This window comes from Malus sylvestris, chromosome 17 (assembly GCF_916048215.2).
Source record: "Malus sylvestris chromosome 17, drMalSylv7.2, whole genome shotgun sequence".
Classification (NCBI taxonomy): Eukaryota; Viridiplantae; Streptophyta; class Magnoliopsida; order Rosales; family Rosaceae; genus Malus; species Malus sylvestris.
The window spans coordinates 1379552-1400084 of NC_062276.1; the positions used below are offsets into that span (position 1 = coordinate 1379552).

The 20533-nt window shown below is 39.0% G+C and overlaps 3 protein-coding genes, 1 long non-coding RNA gene and 1 pseudogene across 7 annotated transcripts; 1 reads left to right on the forward strand and 4 right to left on the reverse strand.

Moving 5' to 3' along the window:
• Positions 1-427: 427 nt before the first annotated feature.
• LOC126610724 (glucuronokinase 1-like) lies at positions 428-2461 on the reverse strand. Its single transcript, XM_050278841.1, has 6 exons — positions 2089-2461; positions 1794-1943; positions 1497-1685; positions 1303-1419; positions 1048-1208; positions 428-830 (listed from the first exon to the last, which is right to left on the reverse strand). Exons 1-6 carry the CDS (start codon positions 2317-2319, stop codon positions 587-589), a joined length of 1092 nt encoding a protein of 363 aa, XP_050134798.1. The 5' UTR covers positions 2320-2461; the 3' UTR covers positions 428-586.
• Positions 2462-2863: 402 nt separating this feature from the next.
• On the reverse strand, positions 2864-5250 carry LOC126610726 (uncharacterized). Of its 2 annotated transcripts, XM_050278844.1 has the most exons (3): positions 3846-5244; positions 3676-3759; positions 2864-3532 (listed from the first exon to the last, which is right to left on the reverse strand). In XM_050278844.1, exons 1-3 carry the CDS (start codon positions 4055-4057, stop codon positions 3487-3489), a joined length of 342 nt encoding a protein of 113 aa, XP_050134801.1. In that variant the 5' UTR covers positions 4058-5244; the 3' UTR covers positions 2864-3486. The 2 variants fall into 2 exon arrangements, with proteins under 2 accessions (XP_050134801.1, XP_050134800.1); XM_050278843.1 differs by lacking the exon at positions 2864-3532 and having other exon boundaries at positions 3544-3759; positions 3846-5250.
• A 1000-nt stretch (positions 5251-6250) lies between these two features.
• Positions 6251-6869, reverse strand: LOC126610404 (histone H3.3-like; annotated as a pseudogene).
• Positions 6870-7785: 916 nt separating this feature from the next.
• LOC126612361 (uncharacterized) lies at positions 7786-13635 on the forward strand. Of its 3 annotated transcripts, XR_007619014.1 has the most exons (5): positions 7786-8003; positions 9051-9198; positions 9545-9686; positions 9781-9811; positions 13325-13635. It is a non-coding gene; the product is annotated as an uncharacterized LOC126612361 (long non-coding RNA). The 3 variants fall into 3 exon arrangements; XR_007619013.1 differs by lacking the exon at positions 13325-13635 and having other exon boundaries at positions 7787-8003; positions 9781-10105; XR_007619012.1 differs by lacking the exon at positions 13325-13635 and having other exon boundaries at positions 7788-8003; positions 9051-9144; positions 9781-10105.
• Positions 13636-18109: 4474 nt separating this feature from the next.
• On the reverse strand, positions 18110-20262 carry LOC126610013 (uncharacterized). Its single transcript, XM_050277981.1, has 6 exons — positions 19748-20262; positions 19597-19619; positions 19017-19090; positions 18750-18903; positions 18549-18611; positions 18110-18469 (listed from the first exon to the last, which is right to left on the reverse strand). The coding sequence occupies exons 1-6, from the start codon at positions 20106-20108 to the stop codon at positions 18428-18430; spliced, it is 717 nt and encodes a 238-aa protein (XP_050133938.1). The 5' UTR covers positions 20109-20262; the 3' UTR covers positions 18110-18427.
• Between the last annotated feature and the right edge of the window lie 271 nt (positions 20263-20533).

Here is a 20533-nt window from a genome sequence, read left to right on the forward strand (position 1 = left end):
TCAGATTCAACTTAACCCGTTAAGTTAACGGATCATCCGAACCCAACCCGTTAAGCTAACGGGTTATCCGTTTCATCCGTCAACATCCGTTAACAAATATTATTATTATTTTTTTTTTTTGCATAGAGTTTATATTTTGTTGTTAAGACTTTACTGAAATTACTAAAACATTTTCAACTAACAGGTGTTAATGGGTGCTAACGGGTTGACCCAAAATGACCCGTTATTTAACGGGTTGTTAACAGATTCATCCGTTAGTGACCCAACCTGTTAAACATCCATCCAAATACTAATATTAACGGGTTTGATAGGTTAACAGATTGGGTCCAAAATACCAAGTCTACTTGTAGCGATTGCTTTGCGTTTAGTTTCGCATATACTCTGTTTCGAAACATTTGTGTTTAGAAAGACTTGCATCGATATCAAATACTCGAACAAAACAATCAGCAATTCATAGATCGTTTCAATTCGTAGTTTTCTTGACGGATAAAAGACCAGGATTGATAGTTCTCACTGTACCAATACAAGGGAGTAAAAACTGTGTTCCTAAACAAGAGAACTAAATCGAAAGACACCAACTCATTGCCTATTTTGACAAGGTTTGTAGGTCAACCTCGTTTAGAAGAGAGGGAATGACTTCTATCTGTTCAAGTTTAAAGCCAGCCTTTCGACACTCGTCCTCTAAGAGCTTCACTTGTAAAGGACCATCGGGGCAAAATACGATGACTGCCCCTCCGCTACCTGTGAATTTGGATGCTGCACCCACCCGTCGGGCCACTTCCACCATTTCTATGTTTAAAGCACCTAGAGCATCGTCTCCGAACATGCTTCTGCGCAACATCCACATACCAATATTGAGCATCAATAAAATGTACAAAGATAACAAATGCGAAGATGGTTCAAAATATACGATGTTAATCCAGCCCGTCTACTATGGTGTCATGATGACAACGTAACACGTATAAAGACGCATATAAAAGAGCTTCAATGCTCAAAATCGGGCAATCACATAATCGAACAGTAAGTCAAAATGGGGCAATCTCAAACCTTCTAAGGTCAAAATTTCTGTTCATAAGAGAAGCTAATTTAGCGTAGTCCTTTTCAAGTAAAGCCGTCCTTCCTTCTAGTGCAATATCTGCAACTTCTGTCATCGATGATATTATAAACTCATCACCGTTGAGCCACCTTTGACGAACTGTACTATGTACCTGCCCTCACATATAAACACACGTATCAATTCTCGTATAAATTGCCCAACAAGTGAAAAGCAATAAGGAAAACTAACAAGAAGGCAATGTTAACCTTCCCAGAATCGCTTGGATTCTCGGCATAGATGAGGTGAAGAGGCGGAAGAAGACTAACATCCATAGGTGTGTAAATTCCATGCCCCAATGTATCCATGTCTTCCTTGGCAAATTCCTAGGAACTCAAAAAGTTACGTGTCATGGTTGAAATTAAAAAAAAATGCTGGTAAGGAATGGTTGAAATTCGAGTACCATGTAAACAAGGCCGCCATAAACCTGCGCCACGCGATCTTGAAGACCGGCAACAATTCCAAGTTGCTTCTCGGCATTGAGGATGAGGCCGGGGCGGACCTCCACTTTGATTAAATGCCTAACCTTGTGGAAGTCAAGAAGGCAGCTCAGGGCTGCACACACAATCGCACTAGACCCCGAAAGTCCTGCCTGAAATTGAAATCGGAATCTCAAACTCAAACTATCAAGATCACTACTCACTTGAATCACTAAACTTTAATTACATGTGTGATTAAAATTTAGTTAATTAAGATTTACCTGGCGAGGGATATTCGTATCATACGAGAGAGTGAAATTTCGAGCTTCCAATTCAATCGCATTGTCCTTGCAATAATCAAAGAACACTTTGCAAATCGCCATCAGCAATCGAACACCTCCATAATATCCCTCACTATCTAACCGATTCACCTGTTCGATTTCGGTTTTCCAATTCAATCACATCTCAAATCTTGAATTCAATCACAGCAAATGGAAATCTCGATTGAATTGCAAAATTCAATTCAAAATTAGGACTAAAACGCAATTGCGAAATTGAAATGGCGCGGCGACGAACCAGGTGATGGAGGGATCGGAAGACGACGAGGTCGTGGGTGAGGTGGGGCTGGATTACGAGATCATCGGACGGTTGCAACCGCACGGTGGCCCAGAAGTTACTGGCGGTGAAGGAGATCGTGCGGCCGTAGTAGACGTCGCTCGGGTTCCCCAGCAGGCCCACCCTCGCGTACGCCCTGTGCTCAATCACCGCCGCTTCCGCCGACGACGTCGTTTTGTGGTGCTCGTCCATTTCGACTTCAATTGTTCAGCTCACTGAAGTGATCCTCTCCCGCCGCGTGAAGGCGCAGTCATTGGAGGCGGCGTTTGCTGGGCCTGGCCCACTTCAATTCTTGTTTATCCAGCCACGTCACTAGTGACGAGGGAAATCTCATTGGGTCCCACTTCTTACAGCTTTTACATTCTTTCTATCTGTTCCCTAACAAAATTGTACCAACGGGTCCGCCAGCTTTAACTGAACTGACGCAATAATTCATTAACTAAAAATCCGTAATTATTAATCAGTAACTCACCAAATGTTTATCGAGAAAAATTAAAGTACATAAATGATACCAAACAAATAAACAAATAATTTGTTTTATACTTATTAAATATTACAACACAAACTTTCAAAGACATGCTTTAAAAATTACGACGCTCTTTCACTTTTTAAAGACACAATTTAGATCACCCGCACTAGTTTATACAAATGCACCTATCTCATATTTACAGTCTTGCACAACCGACTTACCGAGTCGGTGTAATTGGACTTCTTTCATTTAAGCCACAAGTTATGGTTATTCTGGATGTTTCTACCACAAAAACATTTTTCTATACTTTCCTAGTCTAGATTTTTCTACCACAAAAACAGTGTTTTGTATTTTCCTAGCCTAAGTCGGTGGACTTGGCTTGGCCATCTTGTTGCCCTACTTGGCTAGATTTTTCTAGAATAATTTCAGGCATGTTTGAGCTAGAACAATCTAGTACTTTTATACCAACTGAGCTTAATAGGTTGGTGTTGATCTTCAACAACATGCAGCTATGATCATTTTTGTTAACTCTGTTAAAATTTCTGTCAAAATAAGTCATGGTAAAAGGACCATTGCTATAATTGGATTAAAGTAGAGGGATCATTGCTACAATTTTCTCATTTAATTTTTCATATTTGCACTTTGATTCAAACTCCTCATTTTGACGGAAGTTGACAAAAAATACCTTAGTTGCACATTTGGACCATTACTCCAATTCAGTTAAAGTTGAGCGATTATTGCTACAATTTTCTCTTTATAAAACACAAAATGGGCAAGAGAGAGACTCAGTGATAAAATAGATGCACACACACTTTCCGGGTAATATTTCCAGCGTGTACTTCCTGTGAAATAGCGAGCTATCTTTTGGCGTCGGGTTGTTCTTAAGTGTATTATGTATAGTAACAAGCGGCAATCGGATAAAAATCCTTAGGAGGCCTGAAAATTGATTATTGTAGTCCATTTCAAAACATCAATTACAATTCAGTTTCCAAAAAAAAATATATCAATTACCATTCAAGACTCGTTAGATAAATAAAGCATTGAAAAAAAATGAAAGGAGAAGTTTAATTATACTTGACCTGCTTAACCCCTTTGAACTCGCTCCTTCCAACTTCTTCTGTCCATCGCCAGATTCTTCCATTCCCTTCCTCATCTCCGCTTGACTGTGCCAACCCCGTTCAAATTGTTAAGTCAATTCAAAATTAGGACTAAAACGCAATTGCGAAATTGAAATGGCGCGGCGACGAACCAGGTGATGGAGGGATCGGAAGACGACGAGATCGTGGGTGGGGTGGGGCGGGGCTGGATGACGAGATCATCGAACGGCTGCAACCGCACAGTGGCCCAGAAGTTACCGGCGGTGAAGGAGATCGTGCGGCGGTAGTAGACGTCGCTCGCGTACGCCCTGTGCTCAATCACCGCCGCTTCCGACGACGACGTCGTTTTGTGGTGGTCGTCCATTTCGACTTCAATTGTTCAGCTCACTGAAGTGATCCTCTCCCGCTGTGTGAAAACGCAGTCGTTGGAGGCGGTGTTTGCCGGGCCTGGCGCACTTCAAATCTTGTTTATCCACGTCACTAGTGACTTGGTAAATCTCACTTCTTACAACTTCTACATTCTTTCTATTTGGGTGGCACAGTCCTGTTTGGCCCGGTTTCACCCTCAAAACGAAATCGGAATCTGAAAATTTCAACAGTTCGGTTCAGTACAATTCTGTTTAAATTTATTACTAAAACTGTACAGTTAGATTCATGACGATTCCAGTTCGGTTCATGTTGGTTTACGATTCTAACCAAATATATATATATATTTTAAAATTTCTACTTTTAATAACAAACACATATTTCAAACACAAATTCAAGTAAATTTGAGTTTCCACTACTAAATCTACAAGAATGGTGACTGGAAGATAGAAAATGTGCATATAAATATAAATCAAAAGATTGAAATGCTCATATCAAGGTCAAAGTGTAGATATTAAACTAAAACTAAAGTGTACACAATGCATAATATACTGAAAAAGAAAAAGAAAAATAATGTAAGGGGAGAGAAGTGAAGAAAAATATTGGGCTTATGCACATGGTATTCTTGAAAAAATATCTTACTTATATAAAAATAATAATAAAACAATAATTTATATTAAACGTGGTTCGGTCCGGTTCCTCCGGTTCTTAATATTTCCAAACCAAAACTGGAACCGTTTGAAACGGTTCGATACAGTTTTTGTTCCGGTTTTGATTTTTTGGTCAACGTGGTTTTTTTTCACGGTTCGATTCGGTTTTCTGGTTTGACGGTTTTTATGCCCACCCTTATTTCTATTTGTTCCCTGAAAAAATTGTACCAACAGGTCCGCCAACTTTATCTGAATTGGAGCAACAATCCATCAACTAAAAATCCATAAAAATTGACCTCTTAACTCATCAAATGTGGGTTGAGAAAAATTAGAGTACACAACTCTAACAAGAGTTAGAGAGATGAAACAAATAAACAAATTATTTGTATTACCTGCATAAAATATTACAACACAAACTCTCAAGAACCCACTTGAAAAATTATGACGCTCTCTTAGAGACCCTCCAGATCGCTCACACCACTCTCACTTCTAAGTTTGTTTCTTGGTTCTCTTCTTCCTTCTTACTTCTTTGTTACTTTCTCAGTTTATACAAATTCACCTACCTTATATTTGTAGTCTTGCTCAACCGACTTAACTAGTCGGTGGAATTGGACTTCTTTCAGTTTATACAAGTTGTGATTATTCTAGATTTTTATACCACAAAAACATTTTTCTTTACTTTCCTGTCGGTGGACTTGGCTTTTGCCATCTTGTTGCTATACTTTGCTAGAAAGTTCTGGAATGATTTCATGCATGTTAGAACTAGAACAATCTAATTCTTTTGTACCGATTAAGCTTAATGGGCTGATATTGATAATCAATGTGCAGCTATGATCATTTTCGTGAATTCTATTGGAACTTTTGTCAAAATGAGTCATGGTAGAATAATTATTGCTACAATTGGATTAAAGTTGAAGGACCATTACTACAATTTTCTCATTTGGTTTTTCATATTTGCCATTTGATTCAAACTCTTCATTTTGACGAAAACTTGGACGAAGTTGACGAAAAAGATTATAACTGCACATTTTGACGAGTAAAGAGACAAATAGCTACGGATTTTTAGTTAAGTGACTATTCCTTCAATTCAATTAAGTTAAACGATCATTGTTACGATTTCCTTTTTATAAAACAAAAAAAATGGGCAAAAGAGAGACTGATAAAATAGATGCATACACATGCACACACTTTTCGGGTAATCTTTGCAGCGTATACTTCCTGTGAAATAGCGAGCTATCTTTTGGCGGCGGGTTGTTCTTTTAAGATCTCGTTTGACAATTCGAACTATACTGATTATTTCTGTTGAATAGGATAAATAGTCACCGAATAGTATTGACTAAATTAGTCGGGTGTTTGGTGCAGTATCGGACTAATAATCGTATTATTCATACTATATCGAATATAAATTTAATGTAATTATCTAAAAACCCAAATACTTTTCAAATCCTAAACTTCAAAATTAAAAAGCAAATTAAAAAGCCCCAAATTAAGCAAAATCTAATTTTTAAAAATAAAAAAAAAATTCCCCAGATCAAATATTGTTCAACAGTTAGGCTGCAGACAACCAAATGAACAAAAGTACACAAATTAAATGTTGAGCAAAAATACATAAAAATACCAAAAAATTGCCCAGATGAAATATTGTTCAACAAGCATGATGGTAAGCCGCTTGGCATGGATGGCGCATAGGTTGGTGTCCTCAAACAGACCCACAAGGTAGGCCTCAGCAGCCTCTTGCAGTGCCAATACCGCGTGGCTCTGGAAACGCGGATCAGTCTTGAACTCTGGGCAATTTCACGAACAAGCCTCTGGAATGGCAACTTCCTGATCAAGAGCTCAATACTCTTCTGCTACTTACGGATTTCATGAAGAGCGACAGTACCAGGAGAGCAGCAGTGTGACAGTACGAGGAGAGCTGCGACGAGGAGAGTGGCGACCGGGAGAACGACGACGACGAGAGGGACGACTTGCGAGAGGAGGTTTTATGGAGAACCAAGTATGAGAGAGAGGAAAGATTTATACCCAACTAATAATCCAATCCTTTTGGAAGGGTTTATTAAGAAGGTGTATACCCGACTATCCTATCCGGCTGTTTAAATTAATCCGGTGACTATTTAATACGAAAGGACACCAAACGGCCGGGTTCATACTATTAGTCATATCCGATTCCTTATACGACATGCCAAACAAGGCCAGTGTATTATCTTGTATATAAAGCCAAGGCCACAATGAACAGTGATTTTTGTGGTCACAAGCTTTACAAAAAATAAATAGATAGAAATGTCATTCAAACAAAAAACTTCAAAAGCAATCCAAAATAATACATTAAATGTGGCAAGAGTATTTTCATCATTTTAATAGTGTTTTTTTAATCATGCTATTTGATCAATAACATAAACAAAAGATTCATGTGTTTTGAAGGCTGACTTATTATGGTAATACACGGTTATATAGAAAGTGTTGTGACCGTCTATGATTGTGATTGAGAATGTGCTTGAATGTGACTTGAACTGATTACATGACAAGTTGGATTCATCTTTAGTGTTGTTATTTTCAAGGATCTTGTTATATTGGTCTCCTACTACTGGGCGTAGTTATCTTTGTTTTCTTACGCCACGTGGGTGTATACATCTTCATTGCTGTCATCATTAGCAAATTTGATTGACTCCTTGGAAGCGGAATAAGCAAAAACACTAACAAGGTCGTCATTAATTCAACTTAAATCGGTTTCATAATCTTCATAATTTTTTTGACTAATATGCCATTGTGCAAAGTTTCAACATCTTTTCCACCACTGTGGTAAGGGTGAGTTTGAAATATCAAAAACCGAAAAAAATGGGACCGAGACCGAAAAAAAAGGGAACCGAAGCTGTCAAATTGAACCGATATATGAAAATTATATATAAACTCAAAAACCTGGTGGTGTGAGGATTCGAACCCTTTTCCCCCAGGTTGGGAACGTTTGCTTCCAGCCAACTTGACTGTGGCCTTTGTATTGCTATAATTGTACCAGTAAGTGATTTATAAGGATTCTAATATTTAATGCTTTATAAAATTTCTGAAGTTTACAAACCCTAGCCGTCACTCCCATTTCGTTTTCACCTCTAGGTTTTCTCAAACACACACACACTCTCTCTCTTCCCTCCGCTGCTTTCTTCCTATCTGGTCTCTGCTTCCTCAGTCTCTCTCTCTCTCTCCTTCCTCTCTTCCTCCAAATCACTCGCCCCTTTCGAATCGGAAGTCTCTCATCTCGCCGCAACTTCTTCTTGCCGTTTCGAGTCTCGACAGCAAAAGGTTAGTCTCACACTCTCACTTCTCTGTGATTATCCTTTTATTTTTTATTATCCTTGCATGTGGAATTGTTTCAGTTTCTGGGTGGATTTGTTTTAGTTTCTGGGATGGAGGAGGAGCCCTGCGGTACTAATTTGTATCGAGGAGGAATTGCGTTGTATGTGGTAAACACATTTAAAGCAGGACAACTAATTAATTTCTTCCACTAGATCAAGATAGGTTAAATTGTTGTAGTCTTGCTGTAAAAGATGGGAAAGAATTAGAAAAGAAATGGAGGTCTGAAATTCCTATTTCCCGGGGAGGACCGCATAGGTCTGTTCTGTCTTATTCTTGCTGCATTTTTGTATCATTGGCCTTGAAAAATGATCACATCAGATTAAATCATAATTTTTTTTAACTTTTATACCAATGAGGATGATTGGCCTTCCAGATTTTGTGTCGTTGGCCTCCCAGACTTTATATCATTGGCCTTCTAGAATGGGTGCAAGCTTTGTGTTCTTAGGAAATTTGTTTGCTATTAAAAAAAATAAAAATAAAAAACGAACCAAATCGAACCGAACAGTAATTTTGGTTCGGTTTTCGGTTTTGGCAAAATACCGAATGGAACCGAACCCACCCCTAGTGGAAAGGTCTTGAGCCTCTAGACGATGGCGTGAGTTCAAATCCATTGATGACTAATCTAACATGTAATTTAATAAAATCTATCGTTTGACAAAATAAAGATTATAACATGAGAAAATATTGAAAGAAATTAGTGACACATAAACCTAAACGAGAAAACATTAAAAATACACTAAAACAAGAATGGGTTGGCAGTTACTATAATCCGGCCCAAACCCGAGTGTTGCTAGGTGTTGTAGTCCGATCAAAACCCTAGCAGCTCTGCATAAAACCTCATTTCGCTGTCCTCCTTGCTTCATTTCGCATTTGGCTGCAAATTTACCCTCTCTCTCCGCACTCTGCTGATCTAGAGCCTTCTCAAGAACTCTCTCTCCCTCTGGATTTGAGAGACTAATAGCCATTTTTACTGATTAAATTTGTGTTTGACAGGCAGAGATGAAGGTGGTTGCTGCATACTTGTTGGCTGTGTTGGGCGGCAAGACCACCCCCACTGCCGAAGACATCAAGGACATCCTTGGCTTCGGTAACTTTCGTTTTACCTTTTTGTGGTTTCTGTTTATAACCCTAATTTATTAAGGTAATACACACGGTGCGTTGACATGTAAACCTCGTCAAGAATATTTTGATAAATGATACCAAGTGCAGCATAAAGCTTGGTAGACATCATTGTGTTTATAGAATGTATTTCATATATCAGAGTGTGGTTAACATTAGTTGGTTTTTGCCATATATTATATATATGTTAAACAAAGTCTATGCAAATCCTTAAAGATTCGCACCTAAGCTAATATATTAGTAATTGGCGTGTTGAGTTTCCACACATATGTCCCATGTTTGAAACTACTCTCTTTCTAATTGGTTTTCTTGTCAAATCCCCTCTTTCTAATTTATTATATTAACTTCGAACACAACAATAAAAACAGCGTCGGTCGTGCCTCCCTGAGAGAGAAGGGAGGAAGAAGAAGGCGGATGCAATTGCAGAAGCAGCAAACCTAATGGAAATGGAAAGCTCTGAAAAGAAGATGACATCTGAAACTTCCTCCTCACCGAAGCCAAATTTCGAAGGTAATTAAAATCGATCGGTTTTTTCATTCAATTCAATTCTTGATTGAAATCGATCGACCGACCGATCGAACTTCTTTTTGTTTTTGTTTTGCAGATCCTATGAAGCTGAACCCCTCTCGCACTTGGTATCGCTTCTCTCTCTCAAAATACAGTTTGGAAGCACACATATCCATTTTTTTTGTTATCTCTACCTTTCATATTTTCAATTAATTTTATGCAAGGTTCCAAAAGACGGTAGTATCACTTTAAACCCTAACACTAAGTATTCATCACACTAAACCCTCTAGGACAGTGGTGTATTAGAATAGGAATGCGATTACTATATCTATATTCTATTTATTGCTTAATTGTATTTCCTATTGTAAACAGGGCAAGAGTTATTGTTTTCCTTACCTTACTAGGATTACTTGTTTTCCTTACCTTACCAAGATCGTATAACTATAAATATATGCCTCCACAAGGCCAAGAATACAACCCATGATATTCTCATAAGTATCCTAGGCTCTATATTTTAATAGATTCCGAATTTTGGATTATGAAGATTATGAAACCAATTTAAGTTGAAATTAATGACATCCGTGAAAATAACAACACTATATATGAATCCAACTTGTCATGTAATTAGTTCAAGTCACATTTAAGCACAATCACAATCATAGACAGTCACAACACTTTGTCTCCATAACCGTGTTGAACATTCGTATCATGCTTACAGAAGAAGGGACTCAATTACATTACAAGCAGTCCAAATTTAGAAGTAGCTTTTTATCCAACATTATCTTGATCTTCTTGACCCACCCCTCTTTCTCCTTAATGTATGGTTTTCTTAAGAGATACTTCGCCTTTGCAGTATGCATGTTATCTTTCCATTCCAGCTTACACCACGTTGGTGTCGCATACTGTTCAGTCGCTTGGCCTCAAACCTAACCACATAATATCCGGGACAACTAAATTGTAGTTGTTATACGCCAATTGCACAGAACCCCACTTGTAGGTGGAAAATATTTCTATCCCCTTCGGATTATAGTCCACGAGACCAAGTAGGCATACAAGACTATCCTCTGCCCATGATTATGATACATAGATAATTTTTATGGAACCTTTTGGGCACCAATCTTTCAAAGATTGTATTTTTTTTTCAACCACCAAGATAAAATTAGCATAATTCCTTATGTTTTGAATTCGATCAATAAAGGATAAGATGTTAATTCCGGTGCTAAGCTCGCAATTTGTAATAGCACCCTCGTATTCATAGGTCAGAGGACCAATGACCATACCCCTTGACTCGAGCTTAATATTGAGAGAGAGTCGAGTGCATTGAAACATGCATGCTATTTGATGAATAGTGTCAGCACAAAAGTCGTATATTTTGAATGTTGACTTATCAAGATAATACAAACCGCGCGATGACATGTAAACACTATCAATGAGATTCTGATAAATAATTCCAAGTGTAGCAAAAACCTTGGTAGATTTCGTGATGATATGAGATGTGTTAAACATATACCTTCCTTGCGCCACACGGCTCGCTTTTATCACATACTTTGCGTGCTTAGGTGATTGACTTGGCATAAGGACAATCATACGGCCTTGCAAGACACTGGAAAGATAGCTCTTGACTTTAACCAACATTTGAGAAGGGGTAAAATTCTGGGCCTCGTCATACCGATGGGCCTTTGTGGGGATAAGGTCCATTAAAGGTTGGTTGCGGAAGCTCTGTCCAAGCTTTGCAAGCATGTGACGGATGCTTAACATGGTCATGGAGACAAAGTGTTATGACCGTTTGTGATCGTGATTGGGAATTCGTTGAGTGTGGTTGTAAGTGATTGCATGACACGTCAGAGCTCATCTTCAGTGGTGTCATATCCAGGGATGTTGTCACCTTCAGGGATGTTGTTCCCTTGGTTTTCTACTGTCGGGGCATGGTCGTCTTCGATGCTTTCTTCTACTATATGGTCGTACACATCTAGGTTGCTGTCATTGTTGGCAAATTGGAAACAATGATAGCGACTGTCGGGCAAATTTGTCATTATTGGTAAATTGGTCGTACACATCTATTGTCGAGCCATCCAATTTGCCAACAGTGACATCAACCTAGATGTGTATGACCATATAGTAGAAGAAAACATCAAAGACGACTATGCCCTGATAGTAGAAAACCAAGGCGACAACATCCCTGGAGATGACAACACCGAAGATGAGCTCCAACGAGTCATGCAATCACTTGTAGCCACCTTCAACAACAATCCCAGTCACGATCACAGACGGTAACAACACTTAGTCCCCATGACCAAATTGAGCATCCGTCTCATGCTTGCAGAGCTCGGACCAGGCTTCTGCAACCAACCTTTAATGGACCTTATCCCCACAAGGGCCCACCAGTATGTCGAGGCCCAGAATTTTACCACTTCTCAAATGTTGGTTAAAATCAAGAGCTATCTTTCTAACGTCTTGCGAGGTCGCATGATTGCCCTTATGCCAAGGTGATCACGTAAGCACACAAAGTATATGACAAAGGCGAGCCGTGTGCCGCAAGGAAGGCATATGTTTAATGCATACCATCACAGAATCTACTAAGGTTTTGGCTGCACTTGATATTATTTATTAGAATCTCATTGACGGTGTTTATATGTTATCGTGCGAGTTGTATTACCTTGATAAGTCAACGTTCAAAACATACGATTTTTGTGTTGATGCTATTCATCATATAGCATGTATGTTTGAATGCACTTGACTCTCTCTCAATGTTAAGCCCGACTCAAAGGGTATAGTTGTTGGTCCTCTGACCTTTGAATACGAGGGTGCTATTGCAAGCTTATGACCGGAATTAACATCCCATCATTTGTTGTTGACCGTATTCAAAACATAAGGAGTGATGCTAGTTTTATTTTGGTGGTTGAAAAAAATAAAAATCTTTGAAAGATTGGTGGCCAAGAGGTTCCGTGAAGATTATCTATGTATCATAATGATAGCCTTGTATGCCTACCCGATCTTTTCTCAAAAAAATCAAGGAGGAATTGGAAATTTCTAGCTTTTGTTCTAGTGGACTGTAATCCGAAAGGGATAGAAATATTTCCACCTACAAGTGGGGTTTTGTGCAACTGGCATATGACAACTACAACTTATATTATGTGGCTAGGCTTGAGGCCAAGCGACTATGAATAGTATGCGATACCACTTGTGTAAGTTGGAGCGGAAAGACAATGTGCATACTGCAGAGGCGGAGTGTCTCTTAACAAAATCATACATTCATGAGAAAGAGGAGTGGGTCAAGGAGATCAAGATAATGTTGGATTAAAAGCTACTTCTAGATTTGGACTGCTTGCCGGAGAAGGGATTCCATTTCAACAGTATTTCTTCTCGGACAAATCAGAAGAAAGGAATATATATAGATAAAATCTTTTGTTCGTTGTGAACTTGATATTTTTGTGTTACAACTTACTACTACAGTAGAATTAGGCATATGTTGTTGTCTGACAAAGGATGTTTTCAGAATTGTTCTACTGCTTGTTCCGGGAAATGTTAATTATCAGTTTGCAATCCATTTTTTTCCCTTTATCAATTCTTCTTGTTGAGTTAGTCCACATATTCTTCTTGCTACCCTGAAAATAATTGGATTTAGATGTTTTATGTGTTAGGATCAATTGAGCCACTCCATGTTGACAATTACTCATTGGGGCCCGTTCACATGTAACAGAAAGTTCTGGATAGACCAATCCCAATTTTCACGATATATCGGACCATAGTCCCGACACATTGAAGAATTTCTTCTTTAATTTGTGTAAATTACCTTGAAGCATTTATGTGTCCACTGCATGTGGGTATTACTGTTTTAACTGACGCTTTAATGTCGAATACGAGCCAACAAGATCCTCTCTGGATTCTCTTTGTGAGGATTCCGGAGATCCGTGAATCGTGTATTTGCATATCGTGCGGTCAGTTTTCGTTAGATACTGTTTGTGTTTAATTTTAAATAAATAAAAAATCAAAATAATTCTGATCGCACAATGCATGTTAAACAAACACGATCAAAGAGGATATGGATTCAAAGACTAGAATTGTTTTGAACTCTGTTGAGCAACTTCCGCAGACCGGAAAGGTTGACCAAAAAGAAAAGGGAGAAACTTCCACCAGAAAAAGGCCTGCAGATGTTTTGGATCACATGCCCGCTAGTTCCCACTAACTTCCAAGTTTCCCACCAGAAGGAGAAACCTTACAAAATGAGATTTCTCCTCTGCAATAAACAAATATACACGATTTCCATGTGTCTATGTTGGAACGTAAAAATTCGGGTGCTCCAATTATTCACCAACAAGTAATCTTGAACATGTTGAGAAGCTTTACACACCATCTTTGCCTGCCATCAATGAGGGAGGACGACCTGCAATAAAACATTCTGAGGTCAAGTCAGTATTTGATTAGGGTGCATATAAAATATAGAACGATCTCAAACCTCTCTCCCCGCTAGTGTGATTATTGGCCTTTTTATAGGCATAAAATGCTTGGGCTCCAAGTCCCACTCTCCTTCTATTTCTCCATGTTCCATGGACATTTTGATCATGCTCCTTTGTTTTAGGCCTCGTTTGGGAGTTCAGATTGTACTGATTATTTCAATCAGATAGGATAATCTGCCATTGTACCATACTGACTAAATTAGTCAGACGGTAGGTGCAGTATAGTATTAATGACCGTATTATTTATAATGTATTTGGTACCATACTGGATAAGAGATCGGATTATATTATTTTTACGAAAAAAATTTGATGACTAATGAAAATAAGGGATTTTGAACTTTGATATTGCATTTTTACAACCAAATGCATCAAATTAAAAAATAAAAATAATCTTGTTTGTCATTTTGAACTTTGATATTGCATTTTCTATTTGTCCTTTATTTAAACCAAATTGTAAAATAAACAAATAAAAATCCTTTCTTCCCCTGATATTTTCCACCACACTGCCCCCAGACATCCTTACTCCCTTCTCCTTACCAATTCAAGTAAATCTCCCCCCTCTATACATCTGAAATGAATCCCAAATTGCCCAGAAATAAGGAAACTTAATTACTATTAGAAAACAAAAAAGAGGGAAAGGGGAATCGAGCTGCAAGAGTCTTCGACACAACCGAAGAGGATTTGAGCTGCAAGTCAGACCTCAACGGCGATGTCGTTCTTGCGAGCTCAGGCCTCAGGGCTCTTGTAGCAAAGGAAGACATGGCGGCCATAGGCGTTGACGATGCCAGAAAGAACAACGACGGCGAAAGGAGGTGTCGTGGAGAATAAAGTGCGAGAGAGGGAAGGGAACCAGACTAATAATCCTCTCCTTTTGGAAGGGTTTATCATGCAGGTGTATACCTAGTAAATAAGCAGACTGACTAAATTAATCCAACACTATTTAATACGAGATGACACCAAATGACCAGGTTTGTATTATTTGTCCTATCCGGTCTCTTATACGACCCACCAAACGAGGCCTTAGGGTGTTGAGGGAAAACGTTTCTTTTGCAAAAATTCATTCAACCTGAGATATCATCATGAGTTTAGCCTTCGGTCATCAACCATAAGTTTGCCCTTCGGCTACGATCATATTGGTCTTAGACCATGAGTTTGGGTCTTCGGTCTTTCCAAGTCTTCAACCCACGGTCTCATGATCTTTGATCGCCAATGTATGTAGTAAATAGCCTGCCCCCAAAGTAATTGATATTTGAACATAAATATTAACAACGACATGTGTAAGATAGAGACCTTTATCTGTTGGGCAACTTTGTTCTTGGCGAAGCAAATTAAGTGCATTTTCCTTTGCTTACAAGCCTTAACACATGTTGAATACGTAGGTTATCGATCTTCTTCATGTATAATCCCCATTCTGATGATGTGGGAAGATGTATTCGACAAATTTCTCTGTGCTCTTATCAAACGTGATATTTGCCCACATTCTAAAAAGCATCATTTCAAGATGTTATCTTAATTATTAGGATCAAATCGCCCTCAATAAATAAGATTTTTATTTTTAGGTTGCTGGTCCAAAATTCTTGCAGGAGGATTAGTCAAAAGGACTAACTTGCTGGTCCAAAAAAATAGTTTCTTATAGTTAATATACGTGGTGCGATAAGATTGGATTAGTGGGACCATATTAGCATAGTAACAAAAAATATTGACAAGACGGAATGACTAAATTGATGTGCGGTAGTGAAAGTCAGTGACCAAATTCATCGGTTTTTGAAAGTCAGGAACCAAAATGAGGAGTTTGATCAATGTCAGGGACCCTTTGTGATAAAAATCCTTATTTTGTGTAATTCACACGTCACCATTTTATTGGGTTTGTGGGTTCCACATACAAACTAACAGAATAGTTGATGAAATCTAAACGGAATGACCAAATTGATGTGCGGTAGTGAATGTCAGGAATGTCATTGATTGGTTTTGAAAGTGAGGGATCAAAATGATGAGTTTGATTAATCTTAAGAACTATTTGTGATAAAAACCTTTTAGAATATTGTATTGCAGAGTGCAAATAACAAAGAAAATGGCCGCAGCCCCGAACGCGGTCCAGACATAACGCATTAACGTGTGCCTGGTTTGACTTGCCTCATTTTTGTAATCCTGCAAAAGTTTAGCATTCACATCTTTGATTCATACGTTTCAGACTCTCCTCACAGTACAAATGTACAATATTATGAAAGTTAGACATGCTGAAGCATACGAAGTTTTACCGTAATGGTAAAAAGTAATTATGTTTATGTATTATGGTGCAGGCTCGTTCCCCACTTATTCTGTTCCCCCTATGATGGAGGACAAATGACATAATGGAAGTTTTACCGTAATGGTAAAAAGTAATTATGTTTATGTATTATGGTGCAGGCTCGTTCCCCACTTATTCTGTTCCCCCTATGATGGAGGACAAATGACATAATGGATTGAAAAGGAAATGGACTGTTTGAAGACAAAATGACGCAGTGGGAATTTACATACTTGGCATCTGAGCTCCTATTTTGGCCCATTGTACCTTTTCAGAAAGGGAACGAGGCCAAGAGTCCAACTCACCACTTTGTTGTGACATACGATGAATTTTAACCATCCAGAGTTGTTTCAGCTTCCAAAACGGTGTTTAAAGTTTCGTAAGTAAAACTGATGGATTTTGGCCATCCGATTAATGTTTAACTAATGTTGTTTTAATTCTTAGAAGTTGTTTGAGTTGTTCAAAGCATTGTAATCTTTATGAAAGTCATCTGGATGTATCATTAGCCGATTAGAAAACAATATATATATATTTATTTATTTATTTATCAGAGAATTTATCTTTGATTCATTGGCAGAGCATTTGCTTTGTTGTTCCTCTGTTTTTTTTGTTTTTTTATTTCCTGGGGGAATCGGATTCCAGAGCAATGCCTCCGAGCTCCGTCGCGGACACAATAAAAAAGCCCAAAAAATCCGTCAATAAAGCACAATCAATCTTTTGGATTCCTCAGCCTTTTTGGAGACACAAAAAGCCGCGAGCACCAAGCAATTCACATGGGGTTCTCTCCTCAAAGTGAACAGAGTATTCGCCTGCCTCTCATGGCTGCCAATGGCGTTAAGGGCAATGTTCCCTTCGCTTAGAGCAACTCCAGCGGATGCTGGTTGCTCGGGCGACAGGGGAGGAGAAAGGGCCTGAGGGCCGGTGGGACCAGCTCCAGCGGGGAAGGGCCCGAGTGAGGGTGGGAGGCCGAGCGAAGGGGGGGTGGGAAGTCGACGGGCCTGTGGCCCGAGGGCTTTGTAATTGTTTAATTTTTTTTTGTGTCAGAGAGAGAGAGAGAGAGGGAGAGAGAGGGGTTTTTTATTATTTAAACAAACAAAAAAAACTATTATTTTAATTGCTTATTGCCAGGGGGAGGGTTCTAAGGGTGGAGATGTAAATGGCAATTACTGTTCATTAATGGTAGTTACTATTCATTTAAGGCAGTTACTGTTTAATAGGGTGGATTGAATAGTGGATTGCCAGGGGGAAGGGCTCCATGGGTGGAATTGCTTTTAAAAAGCGCATTGCTTTATCTGACTTGACCGACGAAGAGCCCAAAACCCGAGGAAGGCTGTACAGATACGTCGTAGCATTCCTCGGTGTTGTCGATTGTGGCTCTGGTCGTTGGAGTGATTGTGCATTATAAGAACTGGAATTTGAATTTGTAAAGCCGTGGGAGGTGCAGGGTCTGGTGCAGTGGTCCATGGTTTGCACCAGACGATCCTGCACTTTTCCTTACCCATGGAAGGGCTTGATGGATAGCTCTGGATGGTTATACTACACAACTCGAAATTTGACAAACTTGACAAACGAAGAATGGGAGAAAAAGAGAGGGAAAAACTCTATTTTTTTCAGAAGATATAACCCACCGATTCTATATTCTTATTCTTTTGTGTTTTAAGAAATGTGCGGGTGGAGAAGGAATGTAAAGAGAGAGGTGTCTTTTGGAGTTGAACCTTCTCTCGTGAATGCTTATCGGATTTGTTCACCATATATACTAAACCAAGACAATATAGCCAGAAAAATGCTCAATCCCAACATAAAAAAACACAAACAAAAAACGATATCATACCATCCCGGCCAGAAGCGGCATCGCTAGAGAGAGAAAAAGCGAGCGATCAACAACCAATATGCTAGCTCCAAGAAAGCATACTAAGACCAAGCAGCAAAGAAAGCTCATTAGAAACAACTCTTCAGCGACGTTCCTCGGCCCTCACTCACTCCACTTTCACTTGCATCTCCCATTAAATATATTCGAAGCAGGACTCATCGTGGTTTTCACAAATCTGACAAAATATTCAGATAAAAAGAATTATGACAAGACAACGTCAACTGGGAAGTAGAACAATAGATTCATGCAAATACCTTACGATGGGCCCTCATCCTACGATCCCATTTTCTCTCAGATTCCTTAGCGTCATGTTGATCCTACAACAATAGAATGTGAAATTCAAAACTTGCAAGTCAATTTGGGGTTCGCGTGGGGGTTGGGAGGTGGGAAGGAGCAGAAAATTTATATAAAAAAACAAAAAACAAAAAATGGGCAAAAGAGAGAGAGACACTCACTGCTAAGATAGATGCATACACATGCACAAACACTCTCCGGTCAATCTTTCCAGCGTATACTTCCCGATGAAGTAGCCAGCTATCTTCTTGCGGCGGCTTGTTCTTAAGTGTATCATAGTAACGAGAAGCAACCGGATAAAAGTCCTTAGCAGGCCTGAAAATTGGTTATTTTAGACCATTTCAAAATATAAAACCGCCATTCAAGACTCATAAGATAATTAGAGCATAAAAAAGATGAAATAAGTGGGAGTTTAATTTCAATTATACTTGACCCGCTTAGTCGCTGGCCTCCTCAACTTCTTTCCATCGGCCAATTCTTTCATTGCCTTCCTCACCTTTGCCTGGAGCATATACATAGTGTTAAAAAAAATGTCGTACCCAGTGCACAAGGCTCCCGCTTTACGCAGAGTCTGGGAGAGGTGAATGTCGGCTAGCCTTACCCCCATTTTATGGAGAGGCTGCTCCCAAGTCTCGAACCCGAGACCTACCGCTCATGGGCGAAGGCACTTGCCATCACACCAAATGCGACCTCTTAGTATATACATAGTGTTAAATAACTTAATTGTAAACACATGTGAATTGACAACACACACTTTTGTTTATGAAGTATTTGAGGTTCCACCATAAAATCAACTGGCAATATGGAAAGTAGCCAAAGATTCATTCTCAACACGACCCCTTACGTGTGGGGCAACACAAACCGGATAACGTGGAGCGCGTGTGTAGCCACTGAGCTTCACACGTAGGGCAACCTACTATGCTATCGTGAAGAAATTGAAATTCCACCATAAAGCAATTGACAATATAGAGACTAGACATTGTATTTTGAGAGAGAGAGAAGCCATACCAAGAGCGACAGGGAGATCCGCTCTGCAAAACAAAAACAAAAAAAGTTTGATCGATCCATCGATATTAATCAAGAATTAAATTGAATAAAAAATAATAATTTACACACGAATTGAATAGAAGGTTATGGTCGACCGATCGATTTTAATTACCTTTATAATGTGGAATAGATGAGGAGGAAGTTTCAGATGTCGTCTTCTTTTCAGAGCTTTCCATTTCCATTAATTTTGCTACTTCTGCATCCGCCTTTTTTTCAGAGCCTTCCATTTCCGTTAATTTTGCTGCTTCTGCATCCGCCTTCTTCTTCCTCTCCACTTTCTTCCTCTCCTGCTCCCTCAGGGTGCGCACGACCGACGCGACCTCCCTCTCCACCCTCTCTCTGTGGAAGAAGTCGCTCTCCCGAGCCAGAAATGCCAACGCCTTCTCCACAAACTCTAGGGGGTTCGACCGATCCAGTTTCGCGGAAAACGATGGCGCTTTAGGTGGCGGCTGGATATCGGAGATTGTCGCCATGGATTCTATAATAGTTGGAGGATTTCGATTTCAAGTGACCGGTGATTTATAGGTTTCAAGGTTTTCTGATTTGAGAGGGAAGATTGGGTAGTATATATAGTTGAATTTGAATTGAGTGTAGTCAAGTGTTCAAATTTGGAAAGATTTCCCTCCCTATCTCTCCCAACGGTTCATTCTTGAAATTTGATCCAACGACTACGATTATTATAACTTGTAAAAGACCTCTTAAATTTGAATTTCGAAAGATTTTAAAAGACCTTTTAAATGAGTAGATTTAATAGTATTTTAAAGGATTTATATTTGATTAAATGAATCTATTTGAGAAGATTCGTAGTATTTTAAATGATTTATATTTGAATATTTTTAAGGGAGTTTTTTTTTTCTCTGTATTTTTATTATTAAAAAGAAAAAGGGATGGAATTATA

Bases quoted from the DNA above. Each gene is read 5' to 3' on its own strand.
- LOC126610013 (XM_050277981.1), bottom strand. From the start codon at position 20,108: ATGGCGACAATCTCCGATATCCAGCCGCCACCTAAAGCGCCATCGTTT. The intron at 18,904-19,016 runs GTATAATTGAAA...ACCAATTTTCAG, and splicing joins CCAGCGACTAAGCGGGTCAA to GCCTGCTAAGGACTTTTATC. The intron at 18,470-18,548 runs GTATTTGCATGA...ATATTTTGTCAG, and splicing joins GGATGAGGGCCCATCGTAAG to ATTTGTGAAAACCACGATGA.
- LOC126610724 (XM_050278841.1), bottom strand. From the start codon at position 2,319: ATGGACGAGCACCACAAAACGACGTCGTCGGCGGAAGCGGCGGTGATT. The intron at 1,686-1,793 runs GTAAATCTTAAT...TTTCAATTTCAG, and splicing joins ATACGAATATCCCTCGCCAG to GCAGGACTTTCGGGGTCTAG. The intron at 831-1,047 runs GTTTGAGATTGC...GATGTTGCGCAG, and splicing joins AGAAATTTTGACCTTAGAAG to AAGCATGTTCGGAGACGATG.
- LOC126610726 (XM_050278843.1), bottom strand. From the start codon at position 4,057: ATGGACGACCACCACAAAACGACGTCGTCGTCGGAAGCGGCGGTGATT. The intron at 3,760-3,845 runs GTTCGTCGCCGC...GGGTTGGCACAG, and splicing joins TCCGATCCCTCCATCACCTG to TCAAGCGGAGATGAGGAAGG.